Source organism: Gorilla gorilla, chromosome 1 (genome assembly GCF_029281585.2).
Source record: "Gorilla gorilla gorilla isolate KB3781 chromosome 1, NHGRI_mGorGor1-v2.1_pri, whole genome shotgun sequence".
Classification (NCBI taxonomy): Eukaryota; Metazoa; Chordata; class Mammalia; order Primates; family Hominidae; genus Gorilla; species Gorilla gorilla.
In genome coordinates, this window is record NC_073224.2 from 34,197,724 (window position 1) to 34,221,510 (window position 23,787).

Consider the following 23,787-nt stretch of genomic DNA (forward strand, 5'->3'; position numbering starts at 1 on the left):
TAGTGTGAACCGGTAAAAGGAGAACTTGTTACCACGAGGACAGCACCAGGCCATTCATGAAGGGTCCACCTTCCTGACTCAAATACCTCCCTCTAGGCCCACTCCAACATTGGAGGTCACAGTTCAACATGAGATTTGGAGGGGACAGAGCATCCAAACCATATCATGAAGCATAAAAGCAAATGATTCTTTAGGAAAACAAATATAAAGGCTATACATCGAGAGTCAAGAACAGATCGCAGAGCATTAACAATTTATTGGAAGTTAGACATCTGTGGGAGGTATTTTAGAGAGAAAAAGCTGAAATTATTTATAATTCCTTAGTAACTGTTAATGGAGCAGTGCATTCCAGCTGACATATATTGAACCTTTATTGTACCAGAAACGATGCTGTGTACTGTGAATAGAAGGACGAGAAAGTCTCTGCTCTCAAGGAGCCCTTAGTCTAGAGGCGAGGTGAGCAGTTAATAGTATCGTACAGTATGTGTTCTGATTTGGGGGATGCACAGCATACTCTGGGAGCATATAGGTGGACATGTACCTACAACAGGCTAAGGTCAGACCCACCAAGGCAGGTCTGTGTGACATGTAAGAAGTAGAATTAACAGTAGTACTTGGCGACCAGTTGGAAATAAGAGATAAGAGCCCATGAGATTTCCAATATGGAAGACTGTGTAAGCACATTTGCCAAGATAGGAAAGGTACAGATTTCAGGGGGAAGAGGGGAAGTTCAATTTGAGATGGTTGAATTTGAGATTCCTGTTGGATGGAGCTATTAGGCATTTGGATATAAAGATCTGAATTGGAAGGAGAGATTTGAATAATTAATAGATTTGGAGTCTTCATTAGAGGAGAACACATTGCACACAATAGTGTACTAGGAACTGTTCTAAGGACTTTACAAATACTAATTAATCTAATCCTCCCAGTGAACCTACCAGGTAGGTACTATTATAATGGAAGAGAATCTTTAGTGGAGACATTAATAGCTAGAGATGTGGTATCAAAGAAGCCAAGTCAAGAGAATTTTAAGTGGGAAATAGTACGAATGGTTATTTCTAAAGGCTTTGAACTGAACTGTTTCTACTTAGATTTTAAAGTACACTCCCGAAGTCTTTAATTTTCCTGTTAATTTAAATATAAAAGAAGCACTAATTTTATAAGTATATAACCATGCCATGCATGAATTTAAATGAAGTATGAATTGTATCAAATATAAACGAATGAGGCTACTGGTAAGTAGTAAGAGCCTGAACTTTGGAGCCAGCTTCACTGGATCTAAGCACCACCACCCCCGCCCTACCCCAGCACAACCACTAACTATGCAACTAAGGCAATTAATTTTCTGTGCCTCAGTTTTCTTATCTATAAAATGAGGGCAATAATGTGCTTATCTTTTAGAATCATTGAAAATGTTAAATGAATGAGTACTTATAAACTCGGAACAGCTTCTAGTGGATTATTATGTGCTTAAAAACTTGAAACAGTTTCTAGTGGATTATTATGTGCTCTGCATTAGCTGTTTATTATCATCGGTATTGCTCTGCGATTTATCATTAGTATTATCTATATATGAATTTAGATTTCCTACTGGGATGCCAGTGATTCCAACAAAAGTTTGCTGGCACAAACAACTTGTATGTTACAGAGAGAGGGATAGTGTGTCAACCTGCAGTTTACCATGCTGAGTTCTAAATAGATATAATTTCCTGATCAGAAACAGTAAACCAGATTTTTTTTTTTTGCAAATGAGGAGAAAACCAAACAAATCTATATGTATGTTTATATGCATACATATGTGTATATACATATGTGTATATTTAAAATTTTAGATTTTATTGTAAGTTTGAATCTCAGTGATGCCCCTTAACTTTTTTAACCTCAGTTTTTCCATCTATAAAGTGTAGGTTAATACATCATAGGTTTGTTGTGGTGATTACATAAAGTGACATATAGAAAGAGCTTATTTAGCACAGTGCCTAGTCTATAATAACCCATTCAGTAATTGGTAGCTGTTATTTCATATTTTGACTAAACTAAGGATTTGTACAAGATAATAGAAGATTATGAGTAGTCACTAAAGCATATTCTATCCAGTTCACCCCTTTTCCTGCTTGCCAACTTAAAGTTCTAGGCCCAATACTACACTGTTTTTTCAGTTTGGATTACTTCTTGTATAGCTTTAAGTCATTTAGAAAATCAAGAGTGCAGTGTTTGTGCAAACTTTTTTTTTTTTTTTTTTTGCTTTAAAATCCTTGTGGTTTTTCTTCTTATAGTTTGAAGGTGGTGAATCGTTATCCAGTGGAAACTTGTGTCAGAGGTCCCGGCCCAGTAGTGACTTAAACAACAGCACTCTTCAGTCCCCTGCTCACCTGAAGGTCCAGAGAAGTATCTCAGCAAATCAGAAGCAGCGGCGTTTCAGTGATCATGGTAGGGGAAAAAGTCAAATAAGTGAAGCAACACACGGGTTCTTCCCAAACTTGTGTTTTTAAAGCATTGTACATTCATGTCTCTATGTGCTTGTGTTATCTAGTTCTCACAGACTTATATTACTGAATTATAAATATAATCCCTTTTGCAGGGACTGACCTGATTTTTGAAATCAAAATTTAATCTTCGTTCAGAGTTTAAAGCATGCAAATATGGATAATTTTAATACAGAGTTTTTGTTTGTGAGCAGACAGTAGATCAGTTGTTTTTCAGCTCATTATGCTATTTTTAAAAAAATTATAGCTGGTCCATCCATTCCTCCTGCTGTATCATATACCAAAAGACCTCAGGCTAACAGTGTGGAAAGTGAACAGAAAGAGGAGTGGGACAAAGATGTGGCTCGAAAACTTGGCAGCACAACAGTTGGATCAAAAAGCGAGATGACTGCAAGCCCTCTTGTAGGGCCAGAGAGGAAAAAATCTTCAACTATTCCAAGTGTGAGTAAATACTCTGGTATATTGCAATTTATTGTAATAACTTGTTTTAGGGTTATGTGTAAAATTTTTATCTTTCTTTTTTTAAATGATTGAAAATTTTAAAGGGAATTATAATTTAAAGAACATGCAAAAGGGACCACACTTCTCATAAATGCAAGTTAAAAACAACAAAAAAGAATTCTTTTTTGCATGTGTAACACTTAACCTCAACACAAAATGGTACATTAAACTTTCCTGCTTCATTTTCCTTTTTATTATGTTTATTTAATATTATATTGGCACATTTCATTTTTATTTACAAATAAGCTGTTTATTGAAGGCAGACTCAGTTAAATAATTAATTTATAAAGTTGCCTCACATTATTCACTTAAAACAGCAAACTGTAGAAATTATATAATGGGAACTAGAAGAGGGTTTGAGATGAACTAGAAGAGGGTTTGAGATGCTCTCCCATAAGGCAGCAGGAAAGAATAGAGATAAGAAAATATAAAAGAAAACTAAGATATATGAAATGTAGAAATAGAGTTGGTAACATTCAGATAATAGGTGTTTTGAAAGGAAAGGGAGCAAAATGAAGGAGGAGAAATAGTTAAAGAAATAATAACAAAAAATAAAGAGGGAAGATTTCATTTTGAAAAGACCCAGAGTGACAAATAGAAGCCAGAAAGAAAACCTATTCCTGGACTCTTAAAATAGAATTTATAGATACCAAAAAAAAGATGAAGAATATTTTAAAGATTCCAGAGTCAGCGCAGACGACCTTAAAAGGAACAAGATTCTGTAGTCCCAGCTACTCGGGAGGCTGAGGCAGGAGAATAGCTTGAACCTGGGAGGTGGAGCTTGCAGTGAGCTGAGATTGCACCACTGCACTCCAGCCTGGGCAGCAGAGCGAGACTCCGTTTCAAAAAAAAAAAAAAAAAAAAGGAACAAGATTCAGATTGACCTTAGGTTTATCAATAGCAACATGGATACAGTAAGATAAAGGGAAACATATTTTTAAAGTATTGAAAGAAAAGCTCATTGAGCCCAGAAATTTTATCTAGCCATGTTGTCATTTAAATATGAAGGTACAAAAACCATGTTCTTTGGCATAAAATGTCTCAACTGTTTTACTACACGGTGACCATTTGAAAACACCTTAGTTGGAGGAAGCATTCTTACAGGAAGAGAAATGAATCTAGAATGTTGCTGTAAAATATATAGGAGTTGAAAGTAATCAACTTACTAAAGTTATTGTATGTAGTAACATAAGCAAAAAGAGGAAAATGATGAAAATTCAGAATCAAAACTCTGAATAGTATCCAGGGCATAAGGATAGAGGTGGAGATTAAAGAAATATAAACAAACACATGCCTTGTTAGGCAGATGATAGGAGTAAGTTTAAGAAATCATTAGCAGTTAAGAGGCCAGGCGCAGTGGCTCACACCTGTAATCCCAGCACTTTGGGAGGACGAGGTGACTGGATCACTTGAGGTCAGGGGTTTGAGACCAGCCTGGCTAACATGATAAAACCCTGTCTCTACTAAAAATATAAAATTAGCTGGGCATGGTGGTGCACACCTGTAATCCCAGCTACTTGGGAGGCTGAGGCAGGAGAATCTCTGGAACCTGGGAGGCAGAGGTTGCAGTGAGCCAAGATCATGCCATTGCACTGCAGCCTGGGCAACAAGAGTGAAACTCCATCTCAAAAAACAAAAAAAAGAAAGAAAGAAAGAAATCATTAGCAGTAAGCAGCAAACATGAGTTCAGGAACTTAAGGGTGAACAATGTAAGAACAAAGAATTAAAACCTTTAAACCAACAGAAGGAAAAAAAAAAAAACCTCAGCCTGTGGACAGGAGAGAAAAAAATTACTTTAAATAGCAAATGCAAGATAAGATACCAAAATGCGCAAAATTCCAAGTGGCTTCAACTCCCTAATACCCATTATTTTATGTAGTCCACTGGAGCCTTACCTCTTTTGAATATGGTTATGTATATTTGAATATGTATGTATGATATGATTAGATTATCACCTTTTAGTCTGTGGAACAGATGTGCATAACCACTTCAAGAATTGATGGATAAAACCACTTAGCTTCTACCTGATCTGTTTAGAAATGATTGAACTATAATGGGGCTTAAATTTTTTTTTTTTTTTTTTTTTTGTTACAGAAGCCACTATTTGCCTTAGAGGACAGTTTCCAGTGTAATCACTCCACATAGCAGAAAGAAATAATTGGTCCCGTACTTTCTACTATTTAATATTAACCTGTCATTTGACTGAACTGAGTCTTATTTTTCCATGAACATACTCAGCTTTGTCTATCTCCATGCCTGTCTTTATGTAGTGCCCTTGCCTAAACATTCCCCTTACATTATGAAAATTCCATTTCCATAGATCATTTCAAGTCTTGTCTCCTGGACAGAATCTTTTACGGCCAAATACTCCAAAACCCATCAGCTTTTTCAATTGCTTATCCTGTCATTTAGCTCTTAGCTGTTTATATGCTGTCTTGTTTCATTCACTGTTGTTTTCCCATGTAAACCTTATCTCTCCCCAAATTTATAATCTGTTGTATATTGACACAGCAGCTTTCTCAGAGTCATTAGTGGTGAAGCATACAGTGTGTATTCAAAGCATATTTATTAAAGAAGGCATAAAAATTAAATTAGTTTAAATTCAAATTAAATATGTCACACTTATTTATCATTTTTTTTAAAAACATAAGCGAAAAGATTTTGATAGAGAAATTCTGTTGTTAGCCACATAATACTATAATATATTGTTATTTACTGTTTTAATTTTGGTAGTTTGAGAAACCAAAGTAATATATTTTGTTTAATTTTAGCACTATAGGAGTTTCTAAAGTAAAATTAATCATCTCTTCTTCCCTATGCATTTCCTTTTAGTCTGAACTCCTAATTATAACTAGTGCTAATCATTTAGGATGAATTCTTCTGTAGGTTTTCCTTCATTAAAGAAAACATAGGCCGGGTGCAGTGGCTCATGACTGTAATCCCAGCACTTTGGCAGGCCATGGAGGAAAGCTTGCTTGAGGCCAGGAGTTTGAGACCAGCCTGGGCAACCTAGTGCAACTTGATTTCTACAAAATATTTTAAAATTAGCCTGGTGTAGTAGTGCATGCCTATAGTTCCAGCTACCTGGAAGGCTGAGGAGGGAGGATGACTTGAGCCCTGGAGTTTGAGGCTGCAATGAGCTATGAGCTATGGTTGTACCACTGTGCTCCAGCCTGGATGACAGAGTGAGAGACCCTGTCAAAAAAATAAAAATAAAAATAAATAAGTGAATGTATATGTACACAGAGCATTATTTTATTTTACTTTTTTATAAAAATGAGATCATACTATGTAACAATTTATTTCACTTATAATAGTTTGGGGGTCCTTCTAGATCGGAACATCAAGATCTTTTTAATAGATGCATATTATTTCATTGGTATTAACAGATAGATATAATTTATTCAACCTTTCTTTTGGTGAAGTGTTCAGAGTTTTTCATTCTCCAGAGTGCACATCCTTATACATTTATGTTATTGGTATACTTCTATTAGAGGCATTCTCCAAAGTTCCATGTCTGGGTCTATGTGACTTCTTTTTAACCTCAGTGGCAAAGAGGCAGGCTCCTCATGCTCCTCAGTCCATGACACAGTCACCCTTGGTCTGTGCAGCCCCATCCCCACTGGCACTCACCTCACCTAAAACCTCAGTTTTGATGTGTCTTAGTATACTTGACTATGTGTATATCCTTGGAATATATACATTTAAATTTTTAATAAATGCTACCAAAGTAATTTTCCAAATGGTTGGGATAATTTAGAGAGTAGTTATTTCTCCACAAACTCATCAACAGGATATTATCAATCTTTAACATTTTTGCCAATCTGAAGGGCAAAAAGAAAAAAAAAGTATCCATTTGTTTTCAATTTGCATTGTCTTGTCTATTGGTGACATTGATGGTGTGGCCCACAAAACCTAAAATGTTGACTGTATGACTCTTTACAGAAAAAGTTTGCTAATCACTGCTTTAAAGCCAAAACACACAGCTTTAATACCTTTTCTTTGAGGTAATTTTTAGAAAGTACTTGAGCATTTACAATTCAAGCCCTGTAATAGTGTGAAATATTGCCTGAACAAATGAACATTTTTACCAGTGTCAGTAGAATATAATGGAAAACATTAAATCCATTCAAATGGCATGAAATGGTCCCTTGCTTTCTGATGGAAAAAGAAATAGTGCCCATAACATCCATAGGTAATTAATAGGTGATAGTACATTTAATGTTTATAAAATCAGAATTGTCTTAGTCAATAGTAAAAGCTCTTGCTTATAAGTATGATTCTATTGACAGTATTATTTAATATTAGTTTAGTATCTTGACTGAAGGATGATACTGGCAGATGATCTTTAAAACTGGCCAGTTGATAGCATGGGGAGAGTTTTGAGTTAAATAGTTAAATAGAATAATGGTTGGATAAATGTTTTGGTTAGTTATCTGAGTCATCTGTTTTATTGTTCATCACCCACAACCATCACAGACTAGAAATGAAAGGAGTCTCTCTTAGTTCATTTTGTGTTGCTATAACAGAATACCACATAATGGATACTTTATAAAGAAAAGAAATTTATTTCTTACAACTCTGGAGACTGGGTAGTTCAGTATCAAGATGCCAACTTCTGGTGAGGGCATTCTTGCTGCATCATCCCGTGGCATAAAGTGAGGTCAAGAGGGCACATGCAAGAAAGTAAGAGGGGGCCAAATATGCTTTTTATAACAAAGCCACTCTCAGATAACTAACGCACTTTCACAAGAATTCCTTTGTGAGACCAGAGCCTAATCACCTCTTATCAGCCACACTTCCCAACACTTTTGCATTGGGGATCAAGCTTCTAACACAGGAACTTCAGGAGACACATTCAAACTGTAGCAGAGTATTACTATTTGTAAGTAAGGTGCAGGAAAAACAAACTTAATATTTTCCTTCTAGAAATTCCCATCCAAAAATTATATGTGGGAGTTCAGGGAAAACCCTTGACTAGCCTAGAAACTTGGGAGCTAAGTGTTGAGTTTTGAAGACACAAATATGTTGTGCTGTTTTTGAATTAAGAAAACAATAAAACTTGTAAAGGTATTTTCCATATTATCTATCACATGTGTGAGCAGTACAAAATATAAAATGATGTAAACCACCGTGGTATGAATCTTAGTGCCCCCCGCACCCTCCGCCAAAATTCACATGTTAAAATTCTAACCCTAAAGGTGGTAGTATTAGAAGGCAGGGCCTTTAGGAGGTGATTAGGTCATGAGGGCCCTCACGAATGGGATTAGTGCCCTTACAAAAGAGGCCCAAGGGAGCTTGTTCTACCCTTCTACCGTGTGAAATCACAACAAAAAGATGGCCATCTAGGAAGCGGGCCTTCACATGCTGAGTATCTCTGCACCTTGATCTTGATCTCACAGCCTCTAGAACTGTGAGAAATAAATTTCTGTTGTTTATAAGCCAGCCAGTTTATGATATTTTTTATAGCAGCCCAAACAGACTAAGACATGAACGCTAAGAAAAGTATTAATCAATTTTTTTACAAAATAAGGGGAAGAAGGAAGGGCCAAAGATGGCTGAGTAGAAACAATGCCTGTCTGCAGCTCCCACCGAGAGGAACGCAAAAGGCGAGTGATTTCTGCTCTTCCAACTGAAGTACCCAGGTTCTTTCATTAGAACTAACTAGGTGATTGGTGTAACCCAAGAAAAGCAAGGAAAAGCGGCAGGGGTGGGGGTGGGCGGTTCACCCAGGAGCTGCACTGGGCAAAGGGACCTCCCTCCCCGAGCCAAGAGAGGCAGTGAGGGAGTGTGCTGCCTGCCTGGGGCACTACGCTTTTCCCACAGATTTTTGCAACTCATGGATCGGGAGATTCCCTATGAACCTACACCACCAGAGCCCTGGGTCCCAAGCACAAAACTGGGCAGACCCATGGCAGCTGCCCCTGTCAGCAGCCGTTTGGACAGGCACTGAACTGCAGGAGTTTTTACATAATCTGGTGGCTCTTGAAACTCCAGAAAGGCAAGAGATTTGTCCACTCCTGTGGAAAGGGGGCTGAAGCCAGGGAGCCAAGCAGCCTCACTCAGTGGGTCCCCCTCCCATGGATCCCCCGCAAGCTAAGAGCCACTGACTTGGAATCCCCACTGGCCAGCACAGCAGCCTGGAGTCTGCCTAAGATGACCAAGTTCCCAGCGTTGGGGGCAACCGCCATTACTGCAGCTCTAGTCAGTGATTTTCCCCTGCCAGTGTTAGGGAGGCTGCATGGTTTGGACTGGGCTGTATTCCCCCACAGCACAGCATAGCAGCTGTGGCACATCATGGCCAGACTGCTTCTTTAGGTGGGACCTGGATCCATCCGTCGTCACCAGGCAGGGCCTCCCTGCAGGAATCCCAGCAACTCCAGCCAGGGTCTTACAGACAGAACTCTCATCTCCCTGAGACAGAGCACCTGGGGGGAGGGGCAGCTGTGGTCTCAGGTTAAGCAGTCCTACCTGCTGACTCTGAAGAGTCTGGGCGTTCAGAATGAGGGCGATTCCCTGAGCACAGATCACCAGCTCCACCAATGGGCAGCCAGACTGCTTCCTTAAGGACATCCGTGATGCTGTGCTTTTTGTCTGGGTGAGACCTCCCAAGTGGGGTTAGTAGACAATTCATACGGGAGAGTTCCAGCTGGCATCAGGTTGCTGCCCCTCTGGGACGAAGCTTCCAGAGGAAAGAGCAGACAGCAATCTGCTGTTCTGCAGCCTCCACTGGTGATACCCAGGCCAACGGTCTGGAGTGGACCCCCAGAAAACTGCAGCAGACCTGCGGAAGAGGGGCCTGAGTGTTAGAAGAAAGACAAACAGAAAGCAACAACAAGTACATCAAAAAAGACCCCACAAAAACCCCATCCAAAGGTCAACAGCCTCAAAGATCAAAGGTACATAAATCCACGAAAATGAGGAAAAACCAACACTAAAATGCTGAAAATCCCAAAAGAAGAATGCCTCTTCTCCTCCAAATAATTGCAACACCTCTCCAGCAAGGGAACAGAACTGGCTGAAGCTGAGATGGATGAACTGACAGAAGTAGGCTTCAGAAAGTGGGTAATAATGAACTTTGCTGAGCTAAAGGATTATGTTCAAACCCAATGCAAAGAAGCTAAGAACCGTGATGAAAGATTACAGGAGTTGTTAACTAGAATAACCAGTTTAGAGAGGAACTTAATGGAGCCGAAAAACACAGCACGATGCAAACACAAGTAGCAACAGCCGAATAGACCAAGTGGAAGAGAGACTATCAGTTTGAAGACTATCTTGGTGAAATGAGTCAGGCAGTCAAGATTAGAGGAAAAAGGATGAAAATGAATGAACAAAACCTCCAAGAAACATGGGACTATGTAAAAGGACTGATTGGAGTACTTAAAAGAGACAGGGAGAATGGAACCAAGTTGGAAAACACACTTCAGGATATCATCCAGGAGAACTTCCCCAATCTAGCAAGACAGGCCAACATTCAGATTCAGAAAATACGGAGAACCCCAATAAGATACTCCACAAGATCAACCCCAATACACATAATCATCAGATTCTCCAAGGTCAAAATGAAGGAAAAAATGTTAAGGGCAACCAGAGAGAAAGGCCAGGTCACCTACAAAGGGAAGTCTATTAGACTAACAGTGGACTTGTCAGTGTAAACCCTGAAAGCCAAAAGAGATTGGGAGTCAATATTCTACATTCTTAAAGAAAATTTCCAACCCAGAATTTCATATCTGTTCAAACTAAGCTTCAAAAATGAAGAAGTAAAATCCTTTTCAGACAAGCAAATGCTGAGGGATTTTGCCACCACCAGGCCTGCCTTGCAAGAGCTCCTGAAGGAAGTACTAAACATGGATAGGAAAATTTGTTACCAGCCATTACAAAAGCACACTGAAGTACACAGACCGATGACACTATGAAGCAACTACGTTAACAAGTCTGCAAAATTGGCCACCCAGCATTATGATGACAGGATCAAATTAACACATAACAATATTAACCTTAAATGTAAATGAGCTGAATACCCCAATTAAAAGACACAGAATGGCAAGCTGGGTAAAGACAAGATCCATCAGTTGCTGTATTCAAGAGACATATCTCACGTGCAGAGACACACATAGGCTCAAAATAAACGGATGGAGGAAACTTTACCAAGCAAATGGAATGCAGAAAAAAGCAGGGGTTGCAATCCTAGTTTCTGACAAAATAGACTTTAAACCAACAAAGGTCAGAAAAGACCAAGAAGGGCATTACATAATGGTAAAAGGTTCAATTCAACATGAAGAGCTAACTATCCTGAATATACATGCACCCAATATAGAAGGACCCAGATTCATAAAACAAGTTCTTAAAGACCTACAAAGAGACTTAGACCCACCCCACACACACACAATAATAGTGGAAGACTTTAATACCCCACTGTCAGTATTAGACAGATCATCGAGACAGAAAATTAACAAGATACTCAGGACTTGAACTCAGCTCTGGACCAAGTGGACCTGATAGATATCTGCAGAACTCTCTACCCCAGAACAACAGAATATACATTTTTCTTGGTGCCACGTGGCATTTACTCTAAAATTGATCACATAATTGGAAGTAAAACACTCCTCAGCAAAGGCAAAAGAACTGAAATCATAACAGTCTCCCAGACCACAGGACAATCAAATTAGAACTCAAGATTAAGAAACACACTCAAAACCACATAATTACATGGAAATTGAACGATCTGCTCCTGAATGACTTCTGGGTAGATAATGAAATTAAGGCAGAAATCAAGAAATTCTTTGAAACTAATGAGACCAAAAAGGCAATGTACCAGAATTTCTGGGACACAGCTAAAGTAGTGGTAAGAGGGAAATTTATAGCACTAAATACCATATCAAAAAGCTAGAAAGATCTCAAATCAACACCCTAACATCAAAACTAAAAGAACTAGAGAACCAAGAGCGAATAAACCCCTGAGCTAGCAGACAAGAAATAACCAAGCTCAGAGCTGAACTGAAGGAGATAGAGACATGAAAAACTCTTCAAAAAATCAATAATCCAGAAGCTGGTTTTTGAAAATATAAATAAAACAGACCACTAGGTAGACTAATAAAGAAGAAAAGAGAGAACATTTAAATAAGCACAATCAAATGATAAGGAGGATGCCACCATTGACCCCACAGAAATACAAACAACCATCAGAGAATACTAAAAACACCTCTATGCAAATAAACTGGAAAATCTAGAAGAAATGGATAAATTTCTGGACACATACACCCTCCCAAGACTGAAAGGAATAGCTTGAATCCCTGAATAGACCAATAACAAGTTCTTAAATTGAGGCAGTAATAAATCGCCTACCAACCAAAAATAGCCCAGGACCAGATGGATTTACAGCTGAATTCTAATAGAGGTACAAAGAGGAGCTGAAACCATTTCTTCTGAAACTATTCCAAACAATTGAAAAGGAGGGACTCCTCCCTGACTCATTCTGTGAGGCCAACATCATCCTGATACCAAAATCTAGCAGACAACAAAAAACTTCAGGTCAATATCCCTGATGAACATCGATGCAAAAATCCTCAATAAAATACTGGCAAACTGAATCCAGCAGCACATCAAAAAGCTTATCCACTGCGATCAAGTTGGCTTCATCCCCAGGATGCAAGGCTGGTTCAACATACGTGAATCAATAAATGTAATCAGTCACATAAACAGGACTAAAGACAAAAACCACATGATTATCTCAACAGACACAGAAAAAGCCTTCGATAAAATTCAACATCCCTTCATGTTAAAAATTCTCAATAAACTAGGTATTGAAGGAACATATTCTGAGTTCCTTAAAAATAGTAAGAGGCATATATGACAAACCCACAGCCAATATCATACTGAATGGGCAAAAGCTGGAAGCATTCCCCCTTGAAAACTGGCACAAGACAAGGATGCCTTCCCTCACCACTCTTATACAACATAGTATTGGAAGTTCTGGCCAGGGCAATCAGGCAAGAGAAAGAAATAAAGGGCATTTAGATAGGAAGAGAGGAAGTCAAATTGTCTTTGTTTGCAGATGACAGGATCCTGTATCTAGAAAATCCTATCATCTCAACCCAAAAGCTTCTTAAGCTGATAAGCAACTATATCAAAGTCTCAGGATACAAAATCAATGTGCAGAAATCGCAAGCATTGCTTTACACCAACAACAGGCAAGCAGAGAGCCAAATCATGAATGAACTCCCATTTACAATTGCCACAAAGAAAATAAAATACCTAGGAATACAGCTAGCAAGGGAAGTGAGGGACCTCTTCAAGGAGAACTACAACCACTGTTCAAGAAAATCAGAGGACCAAAGAAGATGGAAAAACATTCCATGTTCATGGATAGGAAGAATCAATATTGTCAAAATGACCATACTGCCAAAGCAACTTATAAATTCAATGCTATTCCCATTAAACCACCATTGACATTCTTCACAGAATTAGAAAAAAACTATTTTAAAATTCATATGGAACCAAAAAAGGGCTCCTATAGCCAAGATAATCCTAAGCAAAAAGAACAAAGCCAGAGGCATCACGCTATCTGACATAAAACTGTACTACAAGGCTACAGTAACCAAAACAGCATCGTATTGGTACAAAAACAGGCATGTAGACCAATGGAACAGAATAGAGAACTCAGAAATAAAACTTGCATCTACAACCATCTCATCTTCAACAAACTTTACAAAAACAAGCAGTGGGGAAAGGAATCCCTATTTTAACAAATGGTGCTGGGAGAACTAGCTAGCCATATGCGGAAAATTGAAACTGGACCCTTTCCTTATACCTTATACAAAAATTAACTCAAGATGGAGTAAAGACTTAAATGTAAAATCCAAAACTATAAAAACCCTAGAAGAAAATCTAGGCAATACCACTCAGGACACAGGCATGGGCAAAGATTGTATGATGAAATCGCCAAAAGGAATTGCAACAAAAGCAAAAATTGACAAATGGGATCTAATTAAACTAAAGACCTTCTGCATAGCAAAATAAACTGTCATCAGAGTGAACAGACAACCTACAGAATGGAAGAAAATTTTTGCAATCTATCCATCTGACAAAGGTCTAACATCCAGAATCTACAAGGAACTTAAGCAAATTTACAAGAAAAAAAGAACCCCATTAAAAAGTGGGCAAAGGACATAAACAGACATTTCTCAAAAGAAGACATACACATGGCCAACAAACAAGAAAAAAAGGTCAACATCACTAATCATTAGAGAAATGCAAATCAAAACCATAATGAGATACCATCTCATGCCAGTCAGAATGGTGATTATTAAAAAGTTGAGAAACAACAGATGCTGGCAAGGTTTCAGAGAAACACTTTTACACTGTTGGTGGGAGTGTAAATTAGTTCAACCATTGTGGAAGACAGGGTGGTGATTCCTCAAAGATTTAGAACTGGAAATATCATTTGACCCAGCAATCCCATTACTAGGTATATACCCAAAGGAATATAAATCATTCTGTTATAAAAGTTCATGCACACTTATGTTCACTGCAGCACTATTAACAATAGCAAAGACATGGAATCAACCCAAATGCCCATCAATGATAGACTGGGTAAAGAAAATGTGGTACATATACACCACAGACTACTATGCAGCCATAAAAAGAAATGAGATCATGTCCTTTGCAGGAACATGGATGAAGCCAGAAGCCATTATCCTCAGCAAACTAGTGCAGGAACAGAAAACCAACACCACATGTTCTCACTTATAAGTGGGAGCCGAATAATGAGAACACATGGACACAGAGAGGGGAACAACACACACTGGGGCCTTTCAGAGGAGGGTGGAGGTCGTGGGAGAGCATTAGGAAAAATAGCTATTGCATGCTTGGCTTAATACCTAGGTGACAGGTTGATAGGTTCAGCAAACCACCATGGCACACATTTACCTATGTAACAAACCTGCACATCCTGCACATGTACCCTGAAACTTATAAAATAAGATTTAAAAATTAAAAAAAAAAAAAAGAAACAGCATTTTAAAAAATAAGGGGAAGAAGAGATTTCTTTTAGGAAGACTCAAAAAGATTAAGAATGCTATAGTGAGTATAAAATACTGTATATAAACTTATGGTATAATTATATAAAATATCACTTTACTGTGAAAGAACCCCCAAAAAGTTGTTTACATAGTTGGTTTCCACATTAGGGAAGTTACCAAACTACAGTTTAAGAGTCTGCAAGGGTAGTTTTCCACCTAGTTCCCAAATCCTCAGCAGAAAGAACCTTACCTGCTTAGTGATAACTAGATCTTTTTTATTTGAACTAGGAAAGTCAGCTATAAAAGTTAGTTTTATATGAATGTATGACAAATGGAAGCAGTGACACTGTGTTTCCATAACTTTTGCATAATTGTATCTTAAATTTCCTTGGGGAAATACAACTGATGGTTGCCATACCTGAATGTCACTGGCACTGAAGCCCCAAGGCAAGGGAAGTAGAGTGGGAGGAGCACAAATTCAGAGGCACAGCTTGGAAGGAGAGATCCCATTCACCATCAGCCTTTGAAAAGGAAAGAAATGTCATTGAGAATAGCCAGAAACATTTTAGAGGCTTCTAGAAGATGTATGGTAGCATGATTTGACAACGAATTAAGTTATTCATATGACAGTTTGGCCAAAATTATGAGATTATCAAAAGCAAATATTTTTATATTGGTACATTTGGTGCCCGTGGGGTGATTTTACAGCTTTTCAGTAATCCTGTGCAGTTTTAATAATTGCCCAGGGTGTTTTTCCTATTTCCTATTACGTATTTCTAAGATTTGTCCTCTAGATTTCAAATTTCCAGTTAATTTCTAGGGAATTAAATATTAGTAGCTTCTAAGAGTAAAGTAGGAAATAATTTAAGTGTTCAAAAATTAGGAATTTATTGATTAAAATAAAATATGATATGTCTGTACAGTTGCATATGCTACAGCTGTAAAACTTTAGTATCACTTGATGTGGATAGATGTTAATGACATGTTAAATGGGAAAGCAGGTAATGAAACAATTTCTTTCAAACTGTGAAATACGGATGACATTTCTAGTTTTTTGAGAACTTTTGTGTAAGTTAGTTTCATAATGCGTCTGCATAATCGAATCAATTTTCTTTGCCTTAATAACATGGACCAAGTCTTTTTTTTTTTTTTTTTTTTTTTGGGGACAGGATTTCGCTCTGTTGCCCAGGCTGGAGTGCAGTGGTGCAATCACAGCTCACTGTATTCTTCTCAACTTCTTGGGCTCAGGTAATCCTCCCACTGCCTCTCGAGTAGCTGGGACTATAGGTGTGTGCCATCACACTCAGCTAATTTTTTTGTATTTTTTGTGGAGATGGGGTTTTGCCATGTTGCCTAGGCTGGTCTTGAACTCCTAGCCTCAAATGATCTGCCCTCCTAGGCCTCCCAAAGTGTTAGGATTACAGGCATGAGCCATCACAATTGGCGTACATGTTCCAAGTCTTACCTAAACATTTTAATAATCTTAGCCTGTTTTGCTACCATACTTTTATAGTTTTTAGCATATGCTTTTTATATAACTGGTGACAAAATTCCTTCCATCTGGGAACCTGCACTACTGAAAAATTTTAAATCTGTATTCAGTTTTGTTTATATGAGTTTTTTTCCTTCTTCAAAGTGAATTCAAGCAAGTATCTATTAAGTTTGTAGCCCTCATGATTCAACAATGTTAAGGTTGCTTATATATTTTAAGTGCTGGGTTAGTCAAAAGTACAAAAATTTTTGTTCTGTTGGGTAAGGATTAAACAGAAGAGTATTATATCCACATTGAAAATCATTTCTGTATATTTTATTACTGGTGAGTAGTCAAGGATTTGGCAGGCACAACAGTGGGTTACAGGTCAAAGGTTGTGTGCATGGTAAGGAGAATTACCTGCCTATCCCTTTTTGCTTATTTTCTCTCTTCTCTCCAAGGCTTCTCAGACTTGGCCTGCCTTCTAGCTCAAACCTGAGACTCAAGGAAATATCTTCAGGGTGGCACTGCACACACCACTGTTGGTGGCCTCAGCTGGACATGCCTTTGATCCTGGGGCATTTAGTCTGCTTAATATTCCCGGTGGTTGAGAGAGTTTCCCAAGCAGGTGAAGAAAGGCAGCCCACAGGCTTCTGAGTGGGCATGCCATCTTCACTGCCCGAGGCTCCTGTTGGTGATGATACTTAGTGTGGAGTTGGCTTGCACTCCTTGTTACTTAGAGCTGCTCACACCCCTGCTCCTGCCCTTTCTCTACCACCAGCTCACAAAGGAGGTAGTGAATAGAAATCCAGCTCTCCTATTGCTTCCAAACTGCTGTCTGCTATTATAGAAGGATAAGCTGAAACTGTAATGAGTTCATTTTTGATGCTTTGTCTTTTACTTCTGAAATCTAAATTAGAGAGAGGCAGGGGATAATCTTGTTAATATAAGATTCTGATCAATTAAAATTCTGTGGATTTTTCTCAAAGTCAGCTTAAATACATTTCTTTGGCTTTCCACAAATATATTTATAATTTTTTAATTGCCTTTTTTTATTCTTGAAGAACAATGTGTATTCTGGAGGTAGCATGGCAAGAAGGAATACATATGTCTGTGAAAGGACCACAGATCGATACGCAGCATTGCAGAATGGAAAAGACAGCAGGTAAATGCCACAGTGCCAAGTAGTAATACCTTTACTGTTGTTCTGTGTTAGTGCCCTTGCTGAAATGCCGGCAGCCGAATGGGTCAGGAGAAAAGCAGTTATTACATGAAATAGTAAGATTGCAACCAACTGTTCTTACTAAGACATCTTTCCTGTACCGGGATAGAAGGATGGGAAAACATTTAGAGAAAACAAGAAACAAATCTCTTTACCTGCCAATTTCTGAGTAAAATCTGATAGTAAATATTTTTCTATAACAAAGCAGATCATACCATCCTAATTTCATCTTCATAATTTGAATCTTATTCTCTTATGCACCTGCTGCCTCCTTCCCTTTCACTTCCCATTAAGTCATTGCTGTATCTCAATAAAGGCTTTATTTTCCTCCCTCTGAAAAAAATGTGACCATCTTATTTCTCATCATTCAGAACCACATAATTTTTAAAGTATTTTATTTCAAATAATAATAAATCATATTATTTTTATTACTTAAAAGATGTGTCTTCTTTCTATCATGAGTCACAAGGACTACTCATCAATATAGTACAATGACATGGAGCCTATTCCAATGAAATTATTTTCTTAGTACCACCTTCAGTCATTTCAATAGTGTGTACAAACCATTCTCACATTTGTTTCTTCTCACTTAATAAGAATGTAAAGTAAGTGCTATTGTAAGGCACTTACAAAGAAAAGATACAAAGAAAAAGATACAAAGAAAAATGTATCTTCTTTGGACATAAGATAATTGGAAATTGATTTCAGAGTTACCATTTTTCCTCTACTAAATTTTAAGCTGCAACTCCTTTAATCTGCAACAGTTAACCTATTGACTCATAATATGATCTAAAAGTGTTTTGATGAATCCAGAGATAATATTTTTGGTATAATTATCAATTCTGATTGTATGAATAATGGACAACGAACTACAGCAATGTATCACACCAAACTGTGACTTTGGGGAAGTAAAAAATGACTCCAGTCATAATAATTTTATCTGAAACTATCGTATATCCACAAAAATAATTTTGTACTTTCTCACATTTACATACATAGTGTGTGTGAGATTTTTTTCATAGATGATAGTGATAAATTCACCCTGTATACTTTTCATAAGAATATTAATTGTTTTGTTAGTCATTAATAATGCCACTAATGTTAGTTTCTTTCAAATGTTTCAGTTATGAAAGGTGTTAGTCAGTTTAGATTTTTTAAAATATAGTTCTTAAATTTTAGTAAACCACAATTTTTCTTCTTTTTTTCCATGGTCTTCTCAACTGCTTTATGGCGAAAGCCTTACGGAGATGTCTGTGAGTAGCATATCTTCTGCAGGCTCTTCTGTGGCCTCTGCTGTCCCCTCAGCACGACCCCGCCACCAGAAGTCCATGTCCACTTCTGGTCATCCTATTAAAGTCACACTGCCAACCATTAAAGACGGCTCTGAAGCTTACCGGCCTGGGTAATGTGCTGGTTACATCTCATTTTGTTCATTAAGAGTTTCTAAAAATATAGCACCATGTGAAAATACATGATAGTCACCATCACATTAAGACCTTTCTAATAAGATCCAGTGTTTGTTATGGAGGAAAAATTGAATCGTAACATAAACTTTCTGTGTACTTTGGCTGTTATTGGAAATGTTGCATATAACTTAAATCATTTTCTAGAGGAATTTTTTTAAGGATTTGATTTTACATCCGTCTATAAAGTTAAAAATTGCTGTTTAATTTGTCATTTAGGTAAATTGATTTTTTAATTATTTAAACCATACAAACAAACACTAGACTGTGAGTTGAGACCCGCAGATAATGATCAGGCTCAATTCCTTGTTCTTAATAAAACCGGGCTTCAGTTTTCCTGTCAATGAAACTGATGAACTCAAAGAGCCTGTTCAGATATAAAATCGTATAATTGTTTTTCTAGTATTTTTCTATTTTAAGGTTTCCCAAATTCAGTACATCTGAACATTTTAACCCTCTGTTAGATTTGTTAGGCATATTGGTGGTGCCATGTGGTATTGTAGCATCACTGAGGCCTAAATTAGAAATAGGAAATTATTTTATTCAAAGCCTTTTTAATAAACAATAAAATTTGTGTTCAACATTGCTAAGTGGTTTCAGGAGAATATTAAAAAAATATTTGCAGTACTCCTGGTTTGGCATTCCTGATACTGAAAACTATTTATCTTTGTGTCCCTGTTTCAGTCATTTCTTAATTTTTAGTGACCAAACAAAAGGTACCTAATTTCAAACTGAAATTTTACTCCAAACCCATGTCTCACATCTCTAATGTGAACAAATAAAGTAGGGCCAAAAGAAGTAGCCATAGCTATTTGTTTCAAGTTTTTAGCTTGAGTGAAAGGTTTTCTTGTCATTATTCTAAATGATATATCTTAATTTGTCCCAGCAGTACAACCCAGAGAGTGCCTGCTGCTTCCCCATCTGCTCACAGTATTAGTACTGCGACTCCAGACCGGACCCGTTTTCCCCGAGGGAGCTCAAGCCGAAGCACTTTCCATGGTGAACAGCTCCGGGAGCGACGCAGCGCTGCTTATAATGGGCCACCTGCTTCACCATCCCATGAAACGGGTGCATTTGCACATGCCAGAAGGGGAACGTCAACTGGTATAATAAGCAAAATCACATCCAAATTTGTTCGCAGGTCAGTACCAACGTACTGTCGTGTTTTGTTTCCTCTAGAAATTACAAAGGAAACTAGACTTTTTAAAAAAATCTTTATAATAATTTTCTAAAATGGTTTCATAACATTTCATTAGAGCTGCTCTTTTACAGAGTTGGAAGAAAAAAATCTAGGAAGACATAAAGTATTTTTCCTTAAGAGAGAGAAAGGAAAAAATGGACAAAATGAGATTTCAAAAATCTGTAAAATAAAATGGAAAGAACAAAGACTTAAGTTCAAAAATGTGTGTTTTAACAAAAGATTATTTTATATTTAAAAGCCTTGATTGAGGAAAAGAAATGAGTTTACATGTTTCCTTCAAATTTATCTTGACAATACTTTTAAATTTCTTACTAATAATATATAATTTACATTTTTTTCTTCTTGCATGAAAAGCCTACACACCGGAGTCACAGATCACTTATGCAATTTTACATCATAAAACCTTATCATCAAAACATAGTAAACACAAAATGAATACATGTATAGTAAAGGTCTAATCTACTTAAACAATACAATTATACTTTCTAAAAAGTAAGCATACTTACTATGCTTACTATGCATACATGTACAGTGCACATTGATGATACAAGTTGCTACTACAATGCAGGCTGATGTGGATTTCATCTATTCCTGTGTCCCACTAAATGCCTACTTAAGCCCTGCGACAGACAAAGCACTGTGTTAGGTGCAGAACAGAATCTAAAGATAGGTAAGATGGCATCTGTGCCCTCCAGATTCTTATAGTCTTGTAAGAAGCAGACAAACAACTAGCCATGATATAAAGCAGAACATGTGCTAAAAAGTGTGGGCAACATGCTGGATTCCAGAGGAAGACACAATTGTTCCTATCTAGGGAGACAGTGAAGGCACCCTATCATATAATCATTTCAGCTGAGCCTTCAGTGATGGGTAAGAAATAATTATACTTGCTTTAAGAAATACTAATTAAATACTTAGTTTCCAATGTTATTAGTGTTTCTAGGATTTCAAAGAGTGGATGTGGAAAAGAGAAGCAGCAGCTTCAGTCTTACTTGCCTTGTCATGGAGCTATTTATAGGCTTGGTTCATACATCAGTTTGCCCAGTATCACATAGCTGAATTAAAAACTTTAAAGCCTCAAATGTAACATAAATTTCTAACCATATGAGTCAGTGACTTTGTACCATTGGGGCAATTACTATGCAGCATGAAACTTGCTAGAGAAAGAACTAAAAGTTCACCAACAGAGTCAGCAGGGAAGTTAGATCATAGTGTTAGCCGGCCATCTGCAGGGTACTAGTCAGATTATCAGTAGTTTCTGCTTTTGGAATTTGTCTATTTAAGGCCATTTCAAAAAGCCAGTACTTTCTCATGGTTAAGCCAGAATTAATTTTAAAGTGAAGAAAAATAGGTTTATAGTTTAGTGCTTGATTACTAATTGTGCATTAAGCATTGTGCAAAATATTTCTCTTAACTGCAACAAAAATTTAGACTCTAGGGGAAACAGAGTACTGTGGAAAGGAAGTCGTGAGATAGAATGCCAAAGCAAGAAAGTGCCTTAGAGCTGGTCTGTTGGGAGGTTCTGATAAAGATTGCCATATAGTCTTTGAACACATATGTGGAGACCTACTACATGCAAGGCCCTTTTGTAGGAGCTATTGCTACGGCAGTGAGTGAGACTGATGGGTCTCCTTCCTTCCTGTGAGCAACTTACTATCTTGAAACATTCCACACATTTAAAGCGTTTCCCTTGCTTGGCTCTAGCTATCCCTTCTCAGGCTCCTTTGCTGGCTTTTTTCAGATTCCCTTGCCTTTCCTCCAACCTCTAAATATTAGAATGCCCCAGAGCTCAGTCTTTGGACACATTTTTTTCTCTGGTTTTCCTTATACTCTTGGTGATCTCAGTCAGGCTCATGACATTAGATTCCATCCTGTATGAACAACTCCCAACTGTATCTCTAGCCCACATCTCTCTCCTGAACTGCAGACTCTTATATCCAACTGCTGCTCAGCCTCTCCACTTAGATACGTTATAGACTCTGAAACAGAACATGTTCAAAAGTAAACTCTCGTTCCTCTTCCCAAACCTGTCCCTCCCTCATTCTTCACCGTGTTAGAAATTGGCAGCCTTGTCCTTACAGTTGCTCAGACCATAAGCCTTGGAGTTATCCTTGACACTTCTTTTCCTCATACCACCTCAGATCCATTGGCAATTTGTGTTGGCTTTACCTTCACAGCATTTCCAGAATTTAACTGCTTGTATCACTCCCGCCACTGCCTTCATACTCTGAACCACTATTCATCTTTCACTTCCTCATAGGTCTCCTAGTTTCTGTCCTTGTCCTCCTCTTCTGTTTCAGCAGTGTCATGTCAAGTCTGATCATGTCACTCTTAAATTTAAAGCCCCTGATTAGCTTTCACCTTGCTCAGAATACAATTCTGTGCCCTCACTGTGGCCTGTGGGGCCTTGTGTAACCTGGCCATCCATTTCTGCTCTGACCTCTTCTTCTCCCACTCTTCCCCTTGCTGCTTCCACACCAGCCACACAGGCACCAGACTGTCCTCAAGTACATTAAGCACTGCTTTGGCATTGTGTACCTACTATTCCTTCTGCCTGGAATTCTCTGCCCTGAATACCTGCATGGCTCACTTCTACACCAAACCTTATGATTTTCTAACCATAGCTCATTCTTAAATAGGGAACAACCCAGTTTGTTCAGTTGAGTATATATTGCTATCTGTAGGTAATTGTTTTTTAAGTGTTAAGTGATGGAGAGCATGCTGTGCTGCATATGCTGTTAGAGCCAGCTGCACCTTCTGTAGCTCCATCTGCCTCCTACCATGGCTACTTAAAGCAGACTTCCTGGGCTCTTTGAAACAATTGCCAAGTAGCAGAAATTCTTCCAATGTTCCTACTGGCATCCAGGTAGGCAGGAACAGGGTATGGGTCAATTGCTATTTCAGTCAATTATAGCAAAGGAGATAGGGTCTAAGGGACATTTCACTCCTAATGTTTTAAGTTTGGCAGCTGTGGTATAGGTGTTTGCTAATAGTGAATAATAAAGCATAATATAAATAGGACAGAAAAGTCCAGTGAGATTTTTGTCCCTTCCTAAAGGAATTTTGTCTTAGCAGTGGGAGTCAACAGCATTACTGTCTTGCTTGCCAAGTTGGTATACTGCCCATCTGTGTATATCAGTTCATCTACATGTAACTGAAAATGTACATTTCACTTTCAGCCTGCTCAAAATGTTTTATTTATTTCAATGTGCTATAATAAAAATGGATTTGTATAGATGGCATTGAATTTTTATTATACTTCCCAATGAAAATGCCAGTTACTAAAAATAGAAATTTAAGAAATTACATTTGAATGTGAGAATACATTTTAGTATTCTTTTAAATTCAGATAGAAAAATTTTTTTTTTCATAATATGTTTGTTAAGAAAGGCATGTATTAGTTAAAGACCCTGAGAGGCATAA

General features: G+C 37.7%; 1 protein-coding gene across 6 annotated transcripts in view; it reads left to right on the forward strand.

Annotated features, from left to right (window-relative positions):
• MARK1 (microtubule affinity regulating kinase 1) overlaps window positions 1-23,787 on the forward strand; it is a 136,040-nt gene that overhangs the window by 105,173 nt on the left and 7,080 nt on the right. For 4 of the 6 annotated variants that reach the window (XM_019030673.4, XM_019030682.4, XM_063708272.1 and 1 more), the window contains 5 exons: window positions 2,277-2,430; window positions 2,734-2,927; window positions 17,543-17,643; window positions 18,938-19,102; window positions 20,050-20,304. In XM_019030673.4, the coding sequence (XP_018886218.2) occupies window positions 2,277-2,430; window positions 2,734-2,927; window positions 17,543-17,643; window positions 18,938-19,102; window positions 20,050-20,304 (869 nt within the window). The remainder of the gene's footprint in view (window positions 1-2,276; window positions 2,431-2,733; window positions 2,928-17,542; window positions 17,644-18,937; window positions 19,103-20,049; window positions 20,305-23,787) is intronic. The other 2 variants (XM_004028427.5, XM_004028428.5) reach the window with 1 other exon arrangement.